General features: G+C 43.7%; 1 protein-coding gene and 1 long non-coding RNA gene across 9 annotated transcripts in view; one reads left to right on the top strand and one right to left on the bottom strand.

Moving 5' to 3' along the window:
- The window catches only part of LOC100556609 (uncharacterized), a 44,362-nt gene that overhangs the window by 12,057 nt on the left and 8,219 nt on the right, over nt 1-24,086 (bottom strand). For 3 of the 5 annotated variants that reach the window (XR_010000949.1, XR_010000947.1, XR_010000946.1), the window contains exons 1-2: nt 13,776-13,917; nt 275-13,657 (exon numbers count right to left, since the gene is read on the bottom strand). This is a non-coding gene — a long non-coding RNA (uncharacterized LOC100556609). Of the gene's footprint in view, nt 1-274; nt 13,658-13,775; nt 13,918-24,086 lie in introns of those variants that run through there. The other 2 variants (XR_010000948.1, XR_507551.3) reach the window with 2 other exon arrangements.
- Nucleotides 570-24,001, top strand: cgnl1 (cingulin like 1). Of its 4 annotated transcripts, none has more exons than XM_062963410.1 (18): nt 570-2,099; nt 2,215-2,309; nt 3,022-3,115; nt 3,368-3,469; nt 4,099-4,247; nt 4,731-4,866; nt 5,175-5,387; nt 11,647-11,844; nt 12,502-12,606; nt 13,877-14,029; nt 15,065-15,235; nt 16,199-16,360; nt 16,842-16,931; nt 20,116-20,199; nt 20,928-21,052; nt 21,314-21,422; nt 21,808-22,043; nt 22,843-24,001. In XM_062963410.1, the coding sequence occupies exons 1-18, from the start codon at nt 570-572 to the stop codon at nt 22,973-22,975; spliced, it is 3,885 nt and encodes a 1,294-aa protein (XP_062819480.1). In that variant the 3' UTR covers nt 22,976-24,001. The 4 variants fall into 4 exon arrangements, with proteins under 4 accessions (XP_062819480.1, XP_003228135.2, XP_062819481.1 ...); XM_003228087.3 differs by having other exon boundaries at nt 21,808-21,971; XM_062963411.1 differs by having other exon boundaries at nt 3,025-3,115.

Here is a 24,086-nt window from a genome sequence, read left to right on the forward strand (position 1 = left end):
GCCTTTGGCAACTTGGTTCCCCAAGCTACTCATTGGTCATCTGTCCAAAAGCGAGGCACTGCTGTTCTTGCCACCACAGAGGTACATTGTCCATGGAGACAATGACTGCCCTGGTCTGAACGCCTGGTTGCTACACGTTTCGTGGTTAACGCTGGCTTTGGGTGCAACACTGGGCTGGAAGTCCTCCTTCCACCCCACACAGGCACCAGAGGAAGCTAAACTTGTGCCTCCTTGCCCCCTCCCTGCAAAAGCCCTATGATGATTCAGTGCTTACCTTGACTTTGATGGCCAGAGGGTCTTGGAAGGACTGAGAAGGAAGGCTTGAAGATCTGGAGTGGTCAGCCCTGTGGTTGGTGGGTTGCATAAGTGTGCTGTGCCATTCTCTTTCCCGTTTGTGTGGTCAATTGCTGCCTAGAAGGGAAGCATTTTAGATTTTGCAGCTTAGTTACCAATTTGTCATGGAAAGGCCCCGCAGAACCATTACAGCCACTCCAAAGAGTTGCCACAATGACAATATGAATGACTCTTTCTCTGTCTCCTGACTTGCAGAGCATAAACCCATGTGAAAGATGGAGTCCTACTTTAAGCCGGTGGAACGGCAGTATAACAACGGGATCCACCTGAAGCTTGCGAATAACGAAGGCTCAAAGGCAAAGAATACGCCAAATGCAAAGGCTGGATCCTATGGAGTCAGCATCCGTGTCCAAGGGATAGATGGCCATCCCTACATTGTGCTCAACAATACAGAAGGGTGCCTGTCTGAAAACCACTCCGTGCCTGAAAATGGCCAGGAAGTTGCATCGCAGGCCCATCCTAGGCCTGTGGCGGACTCTGGTTGTTCTCCTGAGCCTGAGCAGAAAACTGGGGGAAACAGACACTTGTGTGGGAATACACTGACGGGTATTTTTAAAGGTACGCTGAAGCGGACCAGTGTGGATGAAGGAGAAAACAGTAACTTGCATTTCAAAGCTGGGCTCCTCAAGTCTTCCAGTCTTTTGAATTTCCAAAGGCACCCAGAGCTCCTCCAGCCCTACGATCCTGAAAAAAATATCCTGAATCTGGAAGGCTTTCAGTTATCCATATCCAGTACGTCTGGATCTTTAGCAGAGGAGGAGAATACAGATGCTAAGCCTTGCAGGTCGCCCCTGCAGTTTGCAGAACTAGCAAAACTGAAACCAAAAACAGTGGATTTGACCAAGCCGGCACCAGGGGAAGACCTGAGCCAGCAGGAAGAGGGATGCTCCAGTGTTGTTGATGGTCTTAATGGGATGCAGGAATCCTTTTCATCTGGTGGTGGATCTTCCTATGCTGTAAGCCCGCCCACCTTCCCAGAAGCCAAGAAATGTAGGCCTGACCTCCTTCCCTTCCGCAGACAAGATTCAGCAGGATCCATCCTGAATGGTTCACGGCGCTCATCTTCTTCATCGACGACCCCAACATCGGCTGCTTCCTTATATAAGTTCTTTCTAGATGATCAGGAATATGCCATCTATGCTGACAATGTCAACCGGCATGAAAACAGAAGGTACATTCCATTTTTGCCCGGGACCGGTCGTGATATTGACACTGGTTCCATTCCTGCAGTCGATCAGCTGATTGAAAAGTTTGACCGGAAAGTTGGTCCGCACAGAAGAGGCCGCCTGGGAATGCGGAATAGGATCCACCCAGACGACCGCAAGCGGTCAAGGAGTGTTGACAGTGCTTTATCTTGTGGCCTTACAGTGAATTCTGATGGTTCAGAAGGATTGGATCCATCGCCCGAAATTACAGAGCAGCCTGCAAAAGTGTGCCTTCAGGGACCGCAGTCTCCAGGGCAGAAGGCAGCCCCTCCTCGGGAACAAGCTGCTCCTCGCTCAGTGGGAAAACTCCAAGCGGCAGCAGGCGCGAGGGACTTCCCCAACAGCCATTTTAATTCTTTGCAGTATCATAAGGACGTTAATAAAAAACCTGAGGAGAGCTTGGTTTTTAAGTCATCCACACTTCCAGTCCAGAAGAAGAAAAGTGAAAACAAACTGGTGACTTCTACGCTCCTGATCCCAAAACGTATTGCAACGCAGAAAATTTCTCTGAAAACATTTACCCCAGCTTCAAATGCTCAGGTAACTTTACAGGTGTATGATATGTTTGCAGACCCAAAGATGCAACTCTCGTAATAGGAATGAAGTTCCCTTGAAAGGCAGGCACATGATTAATGCTCACTTTTGTGTTTTCCAGGTGACACCGGATTTGCTGAAAGGCCAACAGGAACTGGCTCAGCAAACCAATGAGGAAACTGCTAAGCAGATTCTCTACAACTATCTCAAGGAGGGGTTAGTGGGCTTGTGTTAGCATGGGCTTGTGGGAATGGCATTGTATCAGGAGCTGAAAATATGACTACTTCAGACCCCTAAGGCAGCCATCAGCTTTCTCCTTGCATGGTTTCCTACCAAGGATAAAATGTTAGTCTTGTTGCTTGCCATCAGGTCAACCTCAATGTGCCCTTTCCCTCTGAACTTGTGGGGGGAGGGTGGTCATCCATTGCCCTGCTCAGGTCTTGCATATTCTTCTTTCACTGAATCTCTATATGTGTAGATCAATTTTCTTCCTTTCCTTCTTCCATACCAAGCATTATTATCTTTTTGAATGAGTCTGTCACAATATGTCCAAAGTAGAATAATCTCAACTTAGCCATCTTGGTTTCTAGGGAAAGTCCAGACTTAATTTGCTCTTAAACCTATTCATTTGTGTTTTCAGTAATCTGTGTTATCTGCAGAACTCTTGTCCAGTACATTTCAAATGGGTTCTCCCTCTTCCTGTCAACTTTCTTCAGCACAGCTTTCACAATCAAACTTAGAAATACAAAAAAAATTATGGCATGAATGATTCTGACTTGGGGATTTAATCGCCTGCCCTTATTATATTTGAGGATCTTATCTAGTTTCTTCATAACTATGATTTAAGTTCTGGTCTTCTTTTGATTTCTTGACTATGGTCTTCACTTCCATGTCTTGCCTTGATGGATGACATTGGTTCATGTTTCAGAAGCGGTGAAAATGATGATGCAACAAAGAGGAAGGTCAATTTGGTCTTTGAGAAGATCCAGACTCTGAAGTCTAGAGCAGCTTGCAACACCCAGGTAAAATATTTATGAATTAACCCGAAATACAAAAGGAGAAGAGCATCTTTCTTCCCCTGCTTCCTGCGGAGGCATATAAGCAAGTCCCTCATTTAGGCCTCTGGCCTTATTATGAAGCGTTGGCTTGTGCCCAGAGTCAATAAGAGGAGTGCCTTCTGCTAGAATGTGCTCTCAACAAACTGTGTTTTGCTGCTTACAAAAAGAGAGGCATATTAACATGTTTAGAACAAACCAAAGTTGTTTTACTTGCAGACTTCTGATCCTTCGGCTGAAGTTAAGGCCTTGGTGGAACGGAAGGAAGAGCTGGAGAAGGAGGTGTCTGAGCTGCGGAGGAAGCTGGATTTGGAAGTCAGGGTAGGGGATTTGGTGTGCGCTCCCCCAACCCCAATTATTCCGCTGGTGTTTGAAAGCAATCAAAATGATTCGTAGTAGAGAACCATGGCTGACTTTGCTTGCTACAAGGAATGGAGAGTCAACAATAAATCCATGGTTTTAGAAAGCATTAAGTCAGACTTGAGAGAGCCAGTGTGTGATGCAGTGGTTTGAGTGTTGACTAGGGACAACAGAGTTCAAATCCATTGAAACTCCTGAGTGACCTTGGGCAAGGCATGGCTTTTCAATGGACGGCCATAGTGGCAAACCTTCTCTGAAGAAACTTGCCAAATAAATCTCCTTGCCAGCTAGAGAGTTGCCATGTCAGTGTTGACTGGAAGGCACAATAAGAACCATTTGGAATGCAGCTGAATCAGCAACTCAGGCTGAATGGACGGTGAAATCAGGGCAGCTTCAGCTAGTTGTGTACCAGTTCAGAGGAGAAGTCATTCTGGGAATAAGGCCCAACGGCTCAAGAATGCCCTTCTGTCCATGAGTGCTTGTTCCTTTGTTTCCAAAATGCTGATTTGTTTTCAAAGAGAGCCCACTTTCTTCTTTCCCCCCATTCTTGGTTTTTTTTTCTGGACAAACCCCATATCCTGTTTGTTTAGAATCAGCAAAACCTCTGTGATGAACGAGATGCAGCAAAAGCGGAATTGCAAGAGTTTCAGCAGCAGCTGGAGGAAATCATGGAGGAAAAGGACACCTTCCAAAGGCAGCTGGAGGAAAGCGAGAAGGACCTGAGGCAGAACCTGGAGGAGTGAGTTTCATCCCGGACACGCTGTCTGCGCCTGGGCGCAAGTGTGGAACTCTTTCCCACAGAAATGGTCCCTGTAGGTCTACAAAGACTAGGATGAAGAACATGCCTATTTACTCATGTGACATACAAAAGTCTAGGATGTATAGACGGATTGAGCCGAAGAAATTCTTGCCTAGACAAATACTACTATAATGTCCCCTTTATGTTCAGCCTGTTTGCCTCAAAAACAAGTCTCCAGACTTTAAAATTTCTTCATTTCTTCAGTGTCTTTGGGTGCTTCTTTTGCTACCATCTCTCTTCTTTCTATCTGTAACACCACAATTGATTTCTACCTGAACTGTGCTGCTTCGGGGATTTGGGGAGATGTGGTCCAAGGAAGTCAGATCTAAGCTCTTGTCGCAATTCCCTCCTTGGGTAATCCCTTGGGTAATGACTGAAATAGTATGCCTTTAAAAGTATACTGTTTTTCTTCTACCTTTCAAGGCTTTTCCAAGTAAAAATGGAGAGGGAGCAGCACCAAACAGAAATCCGGGACTTGCAGGACCAGCTTTCTGAAATGCACGATGAGCTCGATTGTGCAAAGCATGCTGACGATGGCGAGAGGGAGCTCCTTATCGAGGTGAGCCATGATGGTGGCACTGTAGGGGACCAGGTTCCAGAAATACTGGGAGAGAGACTTGGAAAGAACGGTCAGAGACAAGAGTATGCAAACGAATTTTTTGGAACAACTTCAATTCCATGTGCCTTCTATCATTTTTATGTTTAACTGAGATTCTGGGGATTGTAATCCAAGGAGGGAGTCTCTGATGTTCGATGCAGTCTTGAGAACTTTGAAACTGTGAGCTACCTCTTGGTTTTACTACTGTAATTCTTTAAAGGTGCATCAGATGGATTTTCCGCTGTTTTCCTTTTTAAAAAAATCTTTAGGAACTGATGCAGCTGAAGCAGGATCTTCAGGCCATCCTGATGGCCAAAGAGCAGCAGGAGGAAGTTCTGAGGAAGCGAGAGCGTGAACTGACCGCCTTGAAAGGAGCCCTGAAGGAAGAAGTGTCCACTCATGACCGAGAGATGGACCAGCTCAAGGAACAACATGACCAGGAGCTCCAGAAATTGAGGAAAGACCTGGAGGAAGCCACAGAGGTTAGTGTGCATGGCAAACTCTAGGCGTTTTATTTGCCTCTGGCAACATACTGAGAGTATTTTCCTGGCAGGCCTTTGCCCGAGTGTAGGGTTCTCCTCCCTAACACCTTCCTCCTCCTTTCTTAATGCTGAACCCTGTTTTTCCTTCCTGCTGAGCAGCCTGTTCAGAATTAAAATAGTTGGTGGTGGCAGGCAAAGTGGGGAGGGGAGAGGGAGAGAGAAATAAGCATGCTCCTCAAGAGGAATGGAGAGTGCTTGCAAAACAGTTTATTTATGACTCAGTAATCACAGAGAGGGCTCACATTCAGCCCCTGTGAGCTATCTTTCACTGGCATTCCCTGGTAATTGACTGTGTTTCAATCACGGAGCTGCAATTACAAAGGACAGGAAATGAAGATAGAGTTTGTGTAGAAGCAACACAAGTCTGAAAGGGAGAAAAAAGAGGCTGGATTTTGTTGTCTGGGGATGAGGTGATGCATATCAACAGTCCAAGACTCATGCTGTCTGGAAAAGTGTTGCCTGGGCCTGGATTCCTCAGCAGCAGCACCAAAGACTGGGAGGGGATTGTGTCTTCTTGGCCCACTCAAGAGCTTCCTGGTTACTGTAAAACCAGTTGTCCATGGCTCATCTCCAAAAACAGCTGCCAGGTCTGGAGTCAGTAACCTTTGGGCCTCTGTAGCCAAGAAATGTGATGATCCTCCAATCTTCTGGTTGCAGATGTTGCTTTGGTGCCCCCAGACCCTGAAATGACTAAATTCACCTTTTTTGGATAAAGGAACACAAGCTGATTTCCTCTCGAGAAGGAGGGTCCTTCTGTGTGCTCTTGTGTTTCTGAAGCCTTTTTTTCTTGATTGTGGCCCCTGTGTTGTTTTCCTTCTGGCTCTTGATCTCAACAGTCTATGAATCTGCTTGATGGCATTCTCCCCTTGCTTTCCATTTCCAGTCTCGACAAACTGAAATCTTCATATAATCAGCTTCTCTCCTGCTACAAAGTGTGGTGGAAGTTGGGGCAAGGGATTTCACTCTTTCCAGTTGACCAGATCTGGAACCACTGTCCGATGACAGTGGCCGATGACAGGAGGGAAAGGGTTGTGCACTGTGTGGCAGGTAGTCTATTTAACATCAGCCAAGGTATAATTCTGTAAGGTATCATGGACTTCTGTCTAATGTCATACGCGGAGAAATTTCTACCCATTCTATAGAACTTTCTGGCTTTCAGGTCATCGGCCAAATACATTCCCATGTGGAGGCTCTGCAGGAAGGGAATCCATGCTGCCAGTGAGTGAAACCTCTGTCTTTGTTTGGAATGCAAGTTAATATTCTACTTGATTCGGATGACCTTGGCCATGTTGGAGAACCAAGCAAACAGAGTGTGGCACAAGGAATTTGTGGCTAAGAATTTGCGTGGCAAGATTTCCTAACAGAAATCCTACAACCTGAGATTAATGGCCTTTACTTCTGAGTAAACTTGAGATGCTTTGAGCATTTAGATCAGAAGCCTTCAAACTATGTAGCTCCAGTGACCAGACTTTCAGCTAAACCCTAATACGACGTGATAAACAGTCCAACGTAAAATGGGTTAATCCAGCCCCTACTGTCTGTCATTAGTTTGCTTTTTGATAATTAGGCTAAGTATACAATAATCCACTCACAGGCAATGAAGAAACCATGTTTTTCACAGGATTTCAGAACCCAAAGGCCAAATTCATGTCCGTTTTGCAGATGCTTAATGCATCAGAATCCACCTGGGATGGAGAAAATATAAAGACATCGAGTTATAACTAAATCATTGATAGAGAAAAATGGCTAGCTATCCTTCAGAATTATAATAATCTCTTATTTGGAGTACTCAAACATATTGTTGTTGACTTGCCACTGTTGTTTGTTTGCGATAGACTTTTGCATATTTAAAAGTTAACAAAAATACTCTCCGAACCTGGTTTTCTTTTCCATTTGCATTTAACAACATTGGTAGTCCTGCTGTCTTTACCCTAAAACCCTCCTCCTTCTCTTGTGTTGCTCCTCCCTAGCCAGTGTTTTTGTGTCAGTTGTCCAGACAACTAGGCTCTTATATCCAGTTAAGATAACCAGCTTATTCTACACTCTGCATTAAGGCTGTTTGGTAAATTCACCAGCAAGGTCAGGAGGAATAAGTCGCTGGGCAACTCTGGCCCCAGCCAAAGAGTCCCCATCTGTGTGGAAATTAAAGGTTTGTTTTGGACTTGGCTGCTGATAAGAGGGGATTGTTAGTGCTGCAGGTGGTGCTTAGCTGTGCCATTTCAACAGCTGCCCTGCACCGCAATGCCCGCTGTAACACTGAGCCACTTTATAATGCTGCAGCGAAGTCTGAGTTATGCCTTGGAGAACTAGGGCACAGAACCATGAAGCGTGGTACTGCTGCCAAGACACTGAAAGGAGGCCTCCTGGAAACCGGGAGTGAAGAACTGGCACTAGAGAATGACTGGGGAGTCGTCAGCATAAAGTGTTTTGATCGGTTCCTGTAACTGGACACCTTTCTGATGCAAACCCAGTCCAGAGCTAGGTGGCTACATTGGGACAATCCAGGGTGCCATGACCCTTGCCTTTGTTGTTCCAGATGGGGAGGTACATGCAGACAGACCTTTGCAGGAGATTCATAATGCAGTTATATATCAAAAGTTCTATTTCCCAGCCCTGCTTTGAGTCTGTGGTAGGCTCACCATTGTGCCTATCTTTGCACACATCCATGAGTTGTGCTTGGCAAAGATGACTTTATGAGTGTGCAGCTGAGCCAGCCTTTGAACTTGGGGCTTCCCACCTCTCACACGCAGCATCTCCAGTGCACTAGCTGCATTTTCTCGGGATGCTTCCAAGACTACTGCTATGTGGTTCTTGGTAGGATGCCACTAACAGTGCGGGTGGAATCTAGGAAGCTAGAAGGAACTGAAAAATACTAGGGGTTCTCTGTTTCTCTCTCTTTTCAGCCAACCCCAACAACATTGTACTTGCTGGGTCTTTTCTGAAAGGTGATCACATCCCATTGGATGAAAGAACCAGGCCATACAGGCTCATTCCTTCTGGCCTGAGAAATAAATAGCTTAAATTCAAGGTCAAGCAGATCAATGAAAACTTGAAGCTCCTTTTAAGGCTTTCCTGGGTTCTTGACATATCCTAAGTGTGTCTGGATAAGTGAACAAGGGACTTAGTATGTAGGAATCTCACTCAGCCAGTTCTGTGGCTTTTGTTCTCTGTTGACAGGACTCGCAGATGATGAGCGAGATATACATTAGTTCAACACACACATCCGTTGACATTAGCTCAACACACACATTGTGTCTAGATATATAAAACATCTTCAGGTTGCTTCTGTAGGATCTGAACATGAGGCATCAGAGACCTGGTTAAGCAGTGCTGTATCCAGGTGTGCAGGCGCAAAAAAGACTGTGAAACTCTGTGAATGTGTGATAAAAGATCGCGAATAGGCTAGAATTGTGCTCTTTGCCTTCAAGGAGATCCAGGTGTACAAGGCAGGAAATGCTGCTGTAGCATCTCAGTCACTGCTGGGCAAGGAGAACATAGTTCCTTGTGTTGTATCTAAGGATGCACTCACTTCACAACCATATTTTGCCAGCATTCTTCTCTCCTGCTTCTGAAGACTCTGCTTTGATCTATTTTCATCCCATCTTTTTGCTTCTTTGCTTTTTATGCTGACGTTTTTTGAAGTATGTGGTGGATAGGGATATCGGGCCATCTGTATGGACTTCAGTGTTTGAAACCTACACAAGCAGTATCTGATGCAGGGAGCCACCAGGGGCTGGTATAGTGTGATGTTTCCAGCTTCAAAAATATTTATGCATAAATACATATACATAAGCATGGGAAACTCATTTTTGAGTTTCAAACCTTCTTTCTCCCAACTGTCACCTTTGTATCCAGAGCAGTTTTCTTAAGGAGTCCAAGGACGGTGAGATGGAGGCAGCGGAAGAAATCTCTCTCCCTGGGTAGTTGGAAAGAAAGATTTTGTGCTCTAATGCACAGCAGAACTTGTTAAAGGGCAGCTCATTTGAGTGAAAATGTAACCTTTGTACGGGTGCCAAGGTCACTGGGGACCTGTGGCCGTTGGTGGTTAAGTGCCGGTCACACAGCCCCCCCCCCCCAGCCTCGTGATTCTAAATGGGGAGGGGGAGAGAGAGAGAGAGCAGGGAAGAGAATGCTTGGAACATGTTTTCAAGCACGGTCCTTTTTAAAAGACCAACCCCTCTTCTGTTCCTTTTTCTGGCAGCCTCTTCGAGATATGCTCTGGAAGGGGAGGTGAATTCAGATTAATTGGCATGAGGGGACAGATGCTGATGGGAGCTGGAAATGCAGGCCCAAAGCTGTTTTCCCATCCAAGGCATTCCATTTTGTTCAGAAATCTTTGGATGGGGAAAACAATCTCCCTGCTCCCTTAAGCTGTTTTGATCCATTCAGTTTCAAACCCTCTACAGAGAGTGCGATGCAATGTAGATGATGAGTCTCAAATGCCACTTCTATCACAAGCACTTCCTGGTGTGCCAACATCATGGTAGCAAGTGATCCAGGGAATCTGGCCCTTGCGATACGAACACCTCCTCCAAAACTTCATTAATTTCTGGTCCTGTGCTGATCCTTCCCCAAATTCATGCTTCAAACAGGAACGATGCTCCCTCTGAGAGGGAATCCTAGTCTTATGTGGAGGTGCCACTAAGACAGTCCCTAGGAGCAAGATTTAACTGGCAGCTAAATGAGTAAATGAAGAGAGACACTGAGCCTCCTGGGTCTCTTCTAGTGAATGAGCAGAAGCAGGAGGACCCAGGAAAGGCAGCAGATTTGAGATGTGCTTGCAAATGAGCAATACTCTCTGCTCTGCAAAAGTAGGAAAACTTGAAACAAACCTGCGTGACAACTGTAAACAGCAGAGATAAACGGATCTTGTCTTTCCAGCTACCATGCTATCTCATTCTTATCAATGACTCAAGATGATTTACAATGGAAAATAAAGGTATTAAATCCAGGATACCAGGGTGGAATAAATGCAATGCATGAGTTGCATGAGTGGAAGTGTGAAAAGAAAAGAGGCACCTTAAGGTGCCGGTTTTGACCTGGTTCTAATGATGGAGGCGGTCCTGGGAGGCTGGGACAGGAACCAAAGAGCATGGGGACAGACCCGGTCAGTGGAGTAGGGCTTGCATCACATTTCTCTCTCTATTGTGGCCAAGAATTCAAAAGGTATAATCCTTAATTAAATTTATGAAGTGTCATTAAAAGTGCAGATAAGTTTAAATTCTTAAGTTTCCCAAGGCCTCCTGAATGTTTCCAGTAAACAGGTTACCAGGTTCTTGGAATCTTGATATTAGCAGGACAATTCCATGCTCCTGATGCTCCTTTTTCAAAGAAGTAGCCTTCTTTGTCCATTGCAGCATCAAAATGAAGAACTGCATGTGTTTGTAAGTGAGCATACGTTTGTGCCTTCAAAGTTACCTCTCAGCTCAAAGACAATGGAAGCATCTAATTTAATTGCCTTAAATTGCATTTCTGCTCTGTGGCACTTACTGTTGATACTCACAAATATCTTCTCTTGCCTTTAATGTACTTACCAAGGAGATACTTAAACACTATAATCAAAACTGAATTTAAGGCTTATGCGCACTTCACAGCCATCTGCTAACACCGCACCCTCTTAACACCCATCCAGACAGGAATCCGCAGAGAAAGACATGACCCCTCCACTCCTGCACAGTCAATATCTTTCCTCTCAGATATCCAGGGTGCCTCAGTTTGCTCAAATGTGAAAACTGTCATTTCTAGAGGACTTATGATGTTTGTAGTGGGCAGTGCAGTCCCTTCAGCCTCATAGCTTCATGGGGTCAAGAACCACATTGCAATGTGTCCCTCCATTTGAGTTCCAGTTAATAATACTTTGGGATTATATTTATTTATATATTTATTTCCATCATTTCTATCCCGCCCTTCTCACCTGAAGGGACTCAGGGCAGCTTACAAAACTGGCACAATTCGATGCCAATATACAACAATATAAAAGAATAAAACAAGCAATTAAAAACAGATTTAAAATAATACAAAATATAGACTGGGATTGTGTGTGGATGGGTTAATATTCTAAAATGTACAATATTTTACATTTACAATATCTAATATTGGATTAGGAAAGCAGCCAATCAATTGAGCCTTCTTTTTTGCTCAAAATACTGCCGTCTTTGCATTGTATTCTTCTGAGAAACTTCATGCGCTGTATTCTTAGAAAGTAGATGCCCTGCTGAATGAAAAGGCCATGGCTGAAAAGTGTGTGGAAGACCATGTGACGGAGATAACGGAGGAGAACCAGCATCTGAAGGAGATCCTCACGAAGCTGGAGATTCAAGAAAAAGAACTCCAGAAAGAGCTTGACCATTTGAGAGGAGAAAGAAGCAAAATGGAAGAGAGGATGGACACTTATGAGGTGAGGTTCTGGGCTCATTCACAGCAAGGGGATTTTGTGGCCAAAACACCTCTGGTGGGGCCTGAGCTGCAACATGTTTGAAAAAGTTCCTCTTGTTGATTATGACCCCAACAATTCTGGGCAGTGACATCCACAAGAACTAAAACCAAAAAGCATTTCAAATGCTCTGATTTGAAGCATGACAGGCCAAGCATTTCTAATTTTTGCTTTTACATTTTTCATAAATGGATAGGTTGCTCTTTGGCAGAAGGTTGCCCCCAACACACTTTGTGAAACGGGGATCATGTTTGGGGGCTTTCCAGAACCCTTTTACAGGTCATTTTGGGACATTCCGGAGCAAGAACAAATTTCATTTGGAAACCCAACTGATCCAGGACTGCTTCAAACACATGGAAATACCACTACAGCTCATACAGTACATTTGGAGGCATTTTAGATCAACATCATTTTCTTTTTTTTATGCCTGAGGGCTACATGTGGGCCATAGGCTGTACTTTGCTCACCCCTCCTGCAAATGACCATGAGGGCATTAGAGGCTTTGAGCTGCAGGAGCTCCAACTGGGCAGGAGAGCTCTGAAGGTGGGACCTTTGGGAGGGGGCAAAATGGGGGTGTTGCTGCCTAGGTTCCTCCTGATATAATCAAGTCTCTCATGGCAGAAAAAGCAGCAAGAATTGGAAGCGGCCTTGGTGCAGTCAGAAGACAAGGTGCAGGCGCTTGAATCAACGAATGCCTCTTTGGAAGCTCAGCTGGCAGATGCGCAGGTAAAGAGACTGTGCCCTTTTTTCAAAATCTGCCTCCTCTGGATAGCCTTCCATTGGCACCACTCTGATCCTCTTGCAATAGGTGCAATTCCATCTTTCTTATTGCTCTCTGTCCTTTTGTGTGAATGCGCATCTTTCTTGGGATAGATTTGATTTGTCACATTTAAGTCTAGCTGTGTGTCCCCCAGGAACTATTGTGTCACCCATCTGATTCTGTTTTCGAACACCGTGTGATTAGATGTACATCACTAAGACCTGCTGGGCTCTTCGTGTTGCTGCTTTATCCGGTTGAGGCTGCAGGCTCTCCATGGGATTTTACCATCGTACACAGAACATGCTTCCTGCCCAGCATGCATTTCCCTCTGGTCACTTGTTTTTCAAGGATGTGTAAACAAACAGTAAAGATCAATGGCCTGTGAAAGTTGGATCTGTGGGTCGGCGGAAGTGTCTTGGGGCACGATGGCAGTGTTTTCCCTGACAGCAAAGGCAAGAAAGAACACTCTGGCAGCTTTTAATGCCAGGCTGACTCCTGGGTCTTGAAATGCTGTCTTGGTCCTTTTCCTTAATGAAACTGCAGGTCTTGAGAGCTCAGTTCAGATACAAATATATAGCTTTTAATCCTTTTCTCTTAACTCCCATTTCAATTATGAATTTTTAGCTCTCCAGAAAAGTTTTCTGACTGGGCTTTACCTCCAGTGTTTAGCTTCAACTATTCTTTCTTCTAACATATACCCCTCACCTAGATGGACCAGGTACATGCCAGAAATAAACACACATTTACATAAAATATTGTTGATGTACCATTGATTCTTTGCACATACCATTTAGATTTGATTGTACAGTGCAATCCCACAGCTCTGGAAACAGCACAGGAATCCTAATGCAGGCAATCTATACCAACTAATGAATTTATTTATAAATGGTTTGACCTGTGAAATGCTTCTGTTCCCCTGAGAAAGGGTTTTTTTAAGACCAGGTCTCTTCCTTATAAGCTTAACTTCTATGTTCCCTTTTCTTACAAACAGCAAGACTACTACTGCAAGATTTGTGACTTTTTGCTCTTTTCCATACCTCACAACCTCTGAGGATGCCTGCCATAGATGTGGGCGAAACGTCAGGAGAGAATGCTTCTGGAACATGGCCACACAGCCCGAAAGACATACAACAACCCTTTTGCTCTTTTTGTTTGGGAGGATGTTTGGTGGTGGATCAAAACAATCCCAGCTGTTGTTCATGTTGCACAGAGTGGGTTTTCTTTTCACACCTGCAGAAGAACTTCAGCCAGCTGAGCCAGGAGCAGCAACAGTTAATTGACAGGCTGAAAGATGAAGCTAACCAGAAGGATCAGTTAAAGAGGATGAAGAGTGAACTGGAGAATGAGCGGTGGCAACTGGACAAGACCATTGAGAAGTTACACAAGGAGGTAAGACGGGAGGGAGATTAAATATCAAGTGTATGCGGGAAGGAAGCAAAGAAAGGCTGAGCTGTACAAAAGATAGCCAAAGAGAAAGAAATAAAGAAAGAGGTGCAAATGAAAGTGAAATGTGAACTTTGCAGTGATCATTTGTGAGCCAGGGAAAATCAATGGAAGCTTTTAGCGTTGGGACAGGAATGTCTCTGTCTCTGGGGGAAAGTGGCAGGAAGAATCTCTTATCCACGAAAAAGCCTTGCCTCCTTCGTCTGGGGCCTGAAAGCAATTCCAACCAGAAAAGCCTTGTGATTTATCTCCAGCAAGACTTAAGAACAAAATGTTTGTTGTTGCTTTTAATCCAGCAGCTCAGGGCGGGTTGCCACACACACACACACAATCAAAGGGTCACATCAAAGCCAGCATTAAAAATAGCAGGGCAGATTAAACATGTGTTCATCCTGCAGCATTTTGCCCCCAATCTGACAGAGAACAGAGCTATTAAGGGAAATTTTCCTTACCTGTTGCTTTCTGTGCTTTGGGTGACAACCTCCATCATCCCCAGTGAGCACAGCAAATTATTCAGAAAAACCCAGCCTCACTCTCTGCAGTGCTAGAAATTTTGGGGCTGAAGGAAGATTTCATTTTTTGGGACAACTTTTATATTTGGGAGCCAGTAACTTCATTTTGTCACCCTCCACTCCTGTGAGCAACACAAGTTGAGAGGAAAACGTCTTGGCAGTTTGTGCCTTGGACATCTGTGAGAGCTGTTCGACAGTGGAATTCTCTCCCCGGGGCCGTGGTAGAGGCTCCTTCTTTGGAGGCTTTTAAGCAGAGGCTGGATGGCCATCTGTCGGGGGTGCTTTGAATGCGATTTCCTGCTTCTTAGCAGGGGGTTGGACTGGATGACCCATGTGGTCTCTTCCAACTCTACTATTCTATGATTCTATGATTCTATGATCTGTCTCTTGCCCAAAATGTTTGGAGACGCAACTTCCTTGACAAGATCTTGCGTACTCCACCTCATGAACCTGTTTTCTTTTTTGCTAGATGGCAGAAATTATAGAGGTTTCGCGGGCGTCAAGCCTGGAGCTCCAGAACCAGCTAGATGACTACAAAGAGAAAAATCGACGGGAACTTGCTGAGACGCAGAGGCAGCTGAAAGACAAAAACCTGGAGCTAGAAAAGGCGCATCTGGCAACTCTCAAATTGCAAGAGGAGGTATAATGGTTCCCAGGCCAGTGCATTTGTTAATATTTCTCCTTGAAAGAATAATCTGGGGCTGCAATAGCTTTTATTTTGTTCATTTACAGTAATTATATTGGGTTGCTGTGAGTTTTCTGGGCTGTATGGCTATGTTCCAGAAGCATTCCAGAAGTCATGATATTTCTAAAAGCTATTAAATAACAAGAGTAGTAAGCATTAAAGGTGGATGCTCGCCACCAGAAATCTTCCTATCTTCATGTGCAGTGGTTAGAAAGGAAATGCCAAAGATGCTTGCCTTAGTCTGTCAAAGTCCTTATAGATAAGGGCTCTGTTATGGCCTCTAATAGTCAAGAGAGAGGAATCAGAACTGAGTAAAGCCGAAGAATGAAATGATGCATAAAATTAAGAACTCATCAATAGTATAAGCAGAGATGTAAAATAACATGAGCCAGTTTAGCTTAGGAAACTGCTTATTAGCAAATGTTGCATGTAAATAAGCACATTCAGTCAACAAAGCCTTCCGCCATGAAGAAACCAGTGGGTCAGGAGCCTCCAGTTCAGCAAGGTGCGCCCCTCCTCCATTGTTGCACACTCCCTTGGAGGGTTCTGCAAAGACTGGGGAGAGGTTAAGGGGTCATGGTCCCTACTGATCACATAAACACATTCTAGCCAGCTAGGAGAGCTTGGCTTACAGTTTCAGGTTGAAGAAGTATTACCTGAAGACCTGTTAAACTTCAAAAGTCATAATTTTCTAAGGATGCTGCTGCCACATGTGAACAGCTGTTGATGTGCTGCCATCTTGTGGGTGGAAGCAAGTACTTAGGACCATCAGCACAAATAGATGAGAGATGTGGTTTTCTTCTTATGTTTTGTCCTTACAGATGAACCCAGACAGAGACCACAAAGAAAAATAAATATTATTACAAACTTTTTGGGGGAAAAACAAATGCTTTGAATTGACGTTTCCCTTTGTTTCAGGTGCGTTTTATGGAGGAGGAATTACGGGATCACCAGAGAGCCCAAGATGAGGCCATTACCAAAACCCAGCTCCTGGAACAGACCGTCAAAGCCCTGGAATATGAACTGGAAGCAAAAAACCACCTGAAAGAAGATAGGGCAAGACAAGCCAAGATAATGGAGGTAGAGTGTGAACTGGACTGGGAGGAGTTGGAGGGGAGGTGAGCCATGCTCTCGTGCAGTTAAGAAGTTTAGCGCAATGGAGGGACCCTCACAATGCCCACCTCTATCCTCAGCTGCCTCTTCGGCCCTTTCCATGCCACAGACGCTCCTCCAGCTCCCCTCTATCTATTATAGAGCTTGAGAAACACTGCTTTTTTGGGCATTTCCCCAAATCACCCAAATAGCATGGCCCCTGCCCATGATTGCTGCAGGATTAGAGGAGGTGTAATGCAAAAAACCAAAAACCTGTCTTTCTCAATCTTTGATCTAGTTGTCTCCCTATTTGTGCTCTCCTTCAATCCAGTGATCTTGTAGCCAGAGGCCTTTTGTATCCTGAAGTATCCACTTCACTGGCTGAAGTGTCACATGTCATGGATGCTGCTTGGTGGCTCTGCTCGGAGGGGCCTCTTCAACTGAGCTAATGTTGCCTCATCCCTTTTAGGACAAAGTATCACAACTGGAACTTGAGCTTGAAGAGGAACGGAATAATTCGGATATCTTGTCTGAAAAGATAACTCGGTGCAGAGAGCAGGTATCTCACTACCTATATGAAATTTTGTGGGCCAAATTTGGCTAGTGGCTAATGTGTTTACCTGAAAGATTTATTTTCAGCAGCTGTGTATTTCTGTTATTTCCTATTCTGGTTTGTAACAGACTTGTGCCTGTTGCACAGTTTCGTCCAATAATCAGTTAAAGAATTTTGTGGGGAGTCCCACGCTATGCCCAAAATCCTTTTGTTACTCCACTGAAATATGTGACTTGCTTATGTGTTGACTAGGGCTGCCAAAGTGAAATCTGGAGATTGTTCCTGGTTGGGCAGAAGAGGGAATTTCAGCAGGTGTTGCATTAGTTATAAGCTTGTTGGCAGGTCTATCTAGCATGTGGTCTGCTCTTACGTTAAAAAGGTGACAAATACCATTGCTATGGCCTCTGTCTGAGAGGAGTAACATAACATAATGAAATGTTTGCAAGCCTGACTGTCCATCTGTATGCTGGTGCTCATATGCCTCCGCAAGCATTCTGAAGAGTTCACAAACATCTGAGGCTGCACTGAGGTTCAGAGTAAATGATTTTGGAGTTGAAGCTCATCTAAAGACTAGAAGACTTGACCGGAGGAAGCTTTTGCTGCCTTTACAGGCCCTGCAGCCAAATTCATTTGAAGCTTTTAAAGCAAATGTAGACCACAACGGCCTAACCCGCTTATTGCACTTGGTGAGGAGTTGGATTGGGGCGAAATAGGTGTTTGTACCAAGGCTTCTGGAACCCGACTGAGTACATGGGCTACAAAGGTTGCCTTGTTCTAAGTCCACATGAGGGTGGCAAAGTGTGGATGGATTCCCAGGAGACTATTTCAGGGTCTGATAAGCATTTATAATAAGGCAAGGAAGAATCGTGGCTTTGTTTTGGTAAACACTGGTGATTCAGGGTGCCAACTGACCAGACAGCCTCCCTCCCCTTGTGCCCTGAGCTTTTGTGCATCTAACCAGCAGCGGGGTTCTGTGTGGGGTTGACAGCATCACACAGGTAAAGGTTTTCTAGCACAGATGGAGCTACATGTCGTTATCCCCAGTTTATTATCCTAAAAAAGGGGTGTGAATCAGCAAAGGCAATTTCAGCAAAAGGGAAATCTCTCGTGTACAGCATGTTTTAGGGAAAGTCCCATTCTCTCTCCCCTTTCACAATACTTTGAGGTCCAAGAGAAAGTGAAATGGATATCGCATCGTATTCAATTCCTGCTTTTGAAGTTTTGAATTTGGAAACAATATTTTCCCTGGGGGGACTTTTGGGGACTGCATGTAGACCATGGCCCACACTTTATTGTCTCCTGATTTGAGGGAACTTTGTTCAGCATGTCTTCAACAACATGTTCCCTTCTCAAAGTCCAATATCAATTTTGACCACAGGGTCTCCCAGACAGAATTCTTTAAGTAGCCACCATTCTTCTCTTGCTTTGGCCTGCAACCGCCGAAGAAAAAGAAAGCAGGCGGAGGACAAATTAATGGACTTGCGAGCAGCTTCTTGTCACTGTGAGAGAAGTCTGCTTCCATGGCAACGGCAGAGTAAATGAGCAAAGGATGAAGTTATGTAGGCAGTGTCATTCATTTCTGTGGGCAAAGCAATCCCTGCGGACGGCACACATCTGCTCCTTGTTTGGCGCAGGTGTGTGGAACAAACAGATGAAAATATGGGAAGTGCAGGCTGCTATTCAGCCAGCGATGCACTGACATTTCCATTAGCTTCCTTTATTGAGCAGTTTTGCTGAGTCAGCTGGTTTCAGGGAACAGGAAGAGGTGAGCCTTTATTTTTCCTTTCTTCGGAATTGAGCCACACGTGCGCCTACTGGGAAAAGAAAGGCAGCGGCCGCAGCCATCTTCAAGTTATTACAAGAAATCAAATTACTTTTTCCTTGACAACTAACTCTGCAGCTGCTTCTCATTCCTAAACAGGCCACACTTGGCGTTCCCTAACACCATCTTTCTCTTTTCCTGCCGTCTTCCATTTAACAGGCATTATTTTATTTTCGAATGCCTTGTGATATCTCCAAAGCATGAAAGCTTCCGTTTAATCATCTTAATTTCTAATGAAAGTTCAGGCTTGATTTGCTCTAAGAACAATTCATTTATCTTTTTTGCTGATCTTCCAACACCAAATTTCAAATGAATAGATTTCCTCTCTGTGGCTTTCACATCCATCTATCCATACTGGGAATACTATGACCCAATGATTTAATGAAATCTTTTCAGATCTTTTCTTGTTCCATCATAGTTGACAGTCCAAATCGCAGACTTCTGGTTTCTTGACTACAATCTTTGTTGTGATCCAAAGTAAAATCAATTTTTATTTTGATGTCCTTATTTTCATGTAATTTTTAAAATTATGTTAATAGTCTATACAGGACTCACTTCTGGACTTTCTTCCTTGACTTTCCCCCACGGCCATTCCAAGTGTATGCTCTTTTTTTGCAAGTAATACGGTGTCATCTGTATATTTTAAATTGTTGATGTTCTTTCCCCTCGCCCGTGTCTAATGCTACTTTACAAATCACATGTCTTGCATAAATATTAAATAGATACGGTCTATGCGCTGCCCTATAAAACTGTGTGTTGTCCCTTCTGCTTCGGTGCCTCTTTCGGCAGCATCCGCCTCGGCTGTGCGGCCCCATTCACTGTCCTGCTCCCGTCCTGAATATGACACATACTGATGGCTGCCCACGTTTTACAGCCTTTGAGCACAACACAATAGCTCAGTGTGCGCAGTGACCAGGTACAGCCAAGGCATCCCACAAACCTTCTCCAGCTAAGATATTAATTTTTTAATTAGTTGCTCATTAATTTTTCCCCATTCAAAATCTATTTTGTCTGGAGCCCCTGAAGCAGTTACACTGTAGCAGAGATTTCTAGATGGCCCCAATAACTCAGGTCTGGAAAAAGCAGGCATAACGTGGTGAACACTCCAGAGATAAGACCTTCCATCAGACAGACTTTAGCAGGGATTTGGAAAGTTCATGTTAAGTGTATGCAGGTGTGTGCACAAGCACATGTGCACACATATCTGGGGCATTTTGCCCTAAGTATGTACTGTGCTGGACTCCTGATTTAGAAGATAACAAAAGTATTATGCATTTTTTCCCAATGCTACACCTGATACTGGTAATGTCTGCATTATATACATGTTAAATAATCCAACCTTTTTTTTTCTCACTCCGTCAATTCCAGATTGAGCAAATGAGAAGTGAACTACTTCAAGAAAGGACTTCACGGCAAGATCTTGAGTGTGACAAAATTTCTCTAGACAGACAGGTATGGAGTGGAGTTTGGTTTGCATACAGGTGTATCCTGGGGATTGCTAAGACATCAGGACTACAGGCTGGGATATATGAATATTAAAGAAAAATGGTTCTGAGTGTGAGCAGAGTATGTCTCCCATTTGCCACTTGGTATCTTCAGTCTAGCACCATGCAGTCAGAATTAAAGAGCAGGGGACTTTACAAAGCAGGGATGATCAACAGCTCTGCCAAACAGTGTGGAAAATTATGCAAGAATAATGGTTATTTAAGTTTTTTAAACTTCCTGTTTGAAGTGTAGAGTGACACCTAGTGGTCAATTCACATGAAGTGGCATTTTGAGTTTGTATCAAAGGTGTATCTGCTGACCCAAATAGATGGCAAACTCGGCCTCATTCACATACTTTTCGTTAGACCATGTTGTAATCAACATACTTGGAACCTCCTTTTGGCTGGACTGTCTTTGGTTCTGTTCATTTAAGGAAGAAAGTGGCTGTTTCAATTGATTCTGAGTGCTTTTACTATTGCAAATAACTTTAAACTCCTTAGTTGCAAATATAAATACTATTCATCATCTGTTCTTCAATGGCCAGAGGATCTTACTGCTTGAATTGTACATCAACATCAATTTTACATGCCGGCTTCAAAGAGGATTTATATGTGTGTGTGTGTGTGTGTGTGTGTGTGTGTGTGTGTTTATGGACTACAGATTTAGTGACTACACTCTACCAATTCTTATTCCAGAACAAAGACTTGAAAAGTCGGATTCTGCACCTTGAGGGCTCTTACAGGTCCAGCAAAGAAGGGCTTCTTGTTCAGATGGAAGCCAGGATTGTGGAGCTGGAGGAGCGACTAGAGAATGAAGAGAGGTAAATAAACTCAGAGATGTTGGCATCTATGGAAGGCTTCCAGCTACTTTAAAAGATCAATTTTCAGCCTCTAATAATAATAACTACCATATCCAAAGGCAGCATAGGCTGTAGAGCATCATGTCCATACATCATGTGCTGTATGGCATCTAATGGGAAGTATGTGGGTGGTGTGCTAGAGGTCAGATCCAAGAAAATATAAGAAGATACCTAATGCTATTTGCGTTAATTTCTGGAAGTAACTTTTCCTTTTCTTGCCAGAGATCGTGCGAATCTCCAGCTTGGCAACCGTCGGCTTGAAAGGAAAGTCAAAGAGCTCATGATGCAGGTCGATGATGAGCATCTCTCCCTGACAGACCAAAAGGACCAGGTAGAGTGGGAATACGTCTCTTTCCTTCCTTGGCATTCATAGACTTCTCTTCAGCTCAGACACAACTCTTAGGATAGTTGACAATCTCCTTAAACCATTTCATAAATTACCCACCATGAAATGGCTTCCCTTCTTCTAATTTTTCATAATGTTGAGTCTCTCCAGTCTATAGACTGCAACACCCCCAGCATTTTTGTGATCCCTAAGCCTCCTAGAATCAAAACCTCTTATTCAATGTTTAAACTGCCTTCAGATGCCCTCTCTTTGTGATGGCATTTTGCTCCTGCATCGGGAGAGATATTTCTTAATTCTCCATCATGGGTAGCTAAAGTTTAATGAGCTGTATTCTTTTCCCAAATTCTAATTGACTTGTTATATTCCATAGCTGAGTTTGCGCTTGAAAGCAATGAAACGGCAAGTGGAGGAAGCAGAAGAAGAAATAGACAGACTTGAAAGCTCCAAAAAGAAACTTCAGAGGGATCTGGAAGAGCAAGTTGACTTGAATGACCAACTGCAAGGGCAGCTGAGTGCCATCAAACAGGAACTCAGGTGGGAAAGGAGGAACCTCAGAAGACACAGTGGCTTCAGTGCCATGGTCCAACTTCTCCAAGATCAAGAGTTGTAGGTTTATCTTGCTGCTGCGGCTCCTTGCTTAGGATACAGAGGGCCTGATTTCCCCTTTTTTTCTACTCTGTGATTTTTGCCTTGGGACCTTACCAAGCTTGTTGGGTTCCAGACTTCAAATATAGCTTTCAGGATGCTCTCAGTATTTCCTGTTGTTGTCTTCTTGTTGTGTGCCTTCAAGATGTTTCCAACATTAAGGTGAACCTATTGCAGGGTTTTCTTGACAAGGTTTCTTCAGGAGCTCTGTCTTTTCTCTGAGGTGGAGTGAGACTGACCCAAGGTCACCCAGGGGCTGAGCAGAGATCTGAATCCTGGTGTCCTCATCCAGCAAACCACTACACCAATATCATGTTCTGTTTTATGTTGAGAAACAGGCAGGACGGTGGTATCATTCTATACCCTTTTTTGCTCAGTCATGGGGGCAAAGGATGCTTGCAGATAGGTATGCGATCCTAAGAACTCCACTGCCCATTCTGGAGCCTTGTAGCTTCTTACTAGCCAGTTCTATCTCTTCAAATCGGTTATTTGCATGGCTTTACAAGCATAGGAGTGTGACATGGTCCAAACAGTACGCAGGTAAAGGGTGACACGACCGCAAACTAGAGATGGTCTCTATACCTTTTATGGCTGTGTAGAAGAGGAAGTGCTGCTAGCCATGCAACCAGGTAACAAGCAACAACTTCTAAGATTCTGATACATAATTACTGAAACATCAACTTTTACTGGCAATCCTATTTGCAGACCTTTTCTGCGGCAGAAAATGCTGATTGTTATACTGTTTGTTTTGCTTTGACAGACGAAAAAAGACCTCTAGTAAAATGCTGAGTGATCTTGATGACGAAGACGATGATTTCAGCACTGATGGGGAGAGCCTCTATGAAGCACCTTCTGGATTTAAGTTCTTAAAGGACGATGACATCAAAAGCTAAAAAGGAAGCCAGCTACACACACATGCTGTGCCTTAACTGTGGAAAAATCCAATGACTGCAGGAATATTAACGGATTTTATGTAGCCTTCCAGAATGTGCCATTTTAAGACTTAGATATTTCAGAAATAAACATCCTAAATTATGAAGAACTTGCTCTTCCAAACCATGTAGAAATACCACAGGTGCCTGTAACCCTGGAGGGACCTAGTACTGTGTGAAGGTGATACTTCTCAGCAGAAATAGAGTTGTTAAGTTCTGATCTAAAGAGGTGAAGTGTTCTGCTTCTAAGCAGAGTTCAACTGAATTTGTCTGCTACAGATGAAAAGAGCAAGTCACTATGTTCAAGCAATATTATTTAATCAATGTAAGTAGAGGAAAAATGTACAGTATAGAATGTACATATTTTAAATTAGATCTTTTTTATGGACCGCTCTAGCATCATATTTTTTAAGGTTGTATGTTTTTATAGAGCACATATGAAGCACAGTAATTTGTTTGGAGTATCATATTGTTTTTAAGTTTCTAAAAAAATATGTTAAATTCGACATATTTAGCAAGCACCTTTTATGGTCTCAAGGCAAGTAAAATGATGCAGCAGTCTGTGATGTCTGGAGCCTACTGAGCCCTTCTGCTGTTTCTGAAAACAGCCAAAAAAATCCATCAATAGCATTTCTGGAAAAAAAAGGAAGCCGGAAGCCTATTGTGTTGACAATCAACAGAAAATCTCTTGCGATTTAATTTTTATTTCCTAAACTAAAACGTGTACAGTACTTTATTTTACACTATATTTTGTAGCTCTCCTTCTGTGTTCTGCTTTAACAAATCTGGACAGAATCCACTAGGAAGGCACCATATGAAAGCCATCTTAATTTCAAAGACTCATGCAAGAAAAACTTCCTGATGGATTTTGTGCATAAATTGATACACCAAAACCCTTATAGAAAACACATAGTTATTTTTGTGGCCCTCTTCAGGTATGCTAAACTGTAAAAGTAAGTCATTTTGAAATAAACTGCATCAGCTAAATTATAGCTTCACTTTTGATGTCTTTTTACATTACTTTTGTACCCAATACCTGCAGAATGAAGTGATTGCTTTAAATCTGTTTTTA

Source organism: Anolis carolinensis, unplaced genomic scaffold, assembly GCF_035594765.1.
Source record: "Anolis carolinensis isolate JA03-04 unplaced genomic scaffold, rAnoCar3.1.pri scaffold_11, whole genome shotgun sequence".
Classification (NCBI taxonomy): Eukaryota; Metazoa; Chordata; class Lepidosauria; order Squamata; family Dactyloidae; genus Anolis; species Anolis carolinensis.

Excerpts from the sequence above, each read along its gene's own strand:
- cgnl1 (XM_062963410.1), top strand. The coding sequence starts at position 570 with ATGGAGTCCTACTTTAAGCCGGTGGAACGGCAGTATAACAACGGGATC. Across the intron at positions 11,845-12,501 it reads AGAGGATGGACACTTATGAG|AAAAAGCAGCAAGAATTGGA; the intron begins GTGAGGTTCTGG and ends CTCTCATGGCAG. Across the intron at positions 21,423-21,807 it reads TGACAGACCAAAAGGACCAG|CTGAGTTTGCGCTTGAAAGC; the intron begins GTAGAGTGGGAA and ends TATATTCCATAG.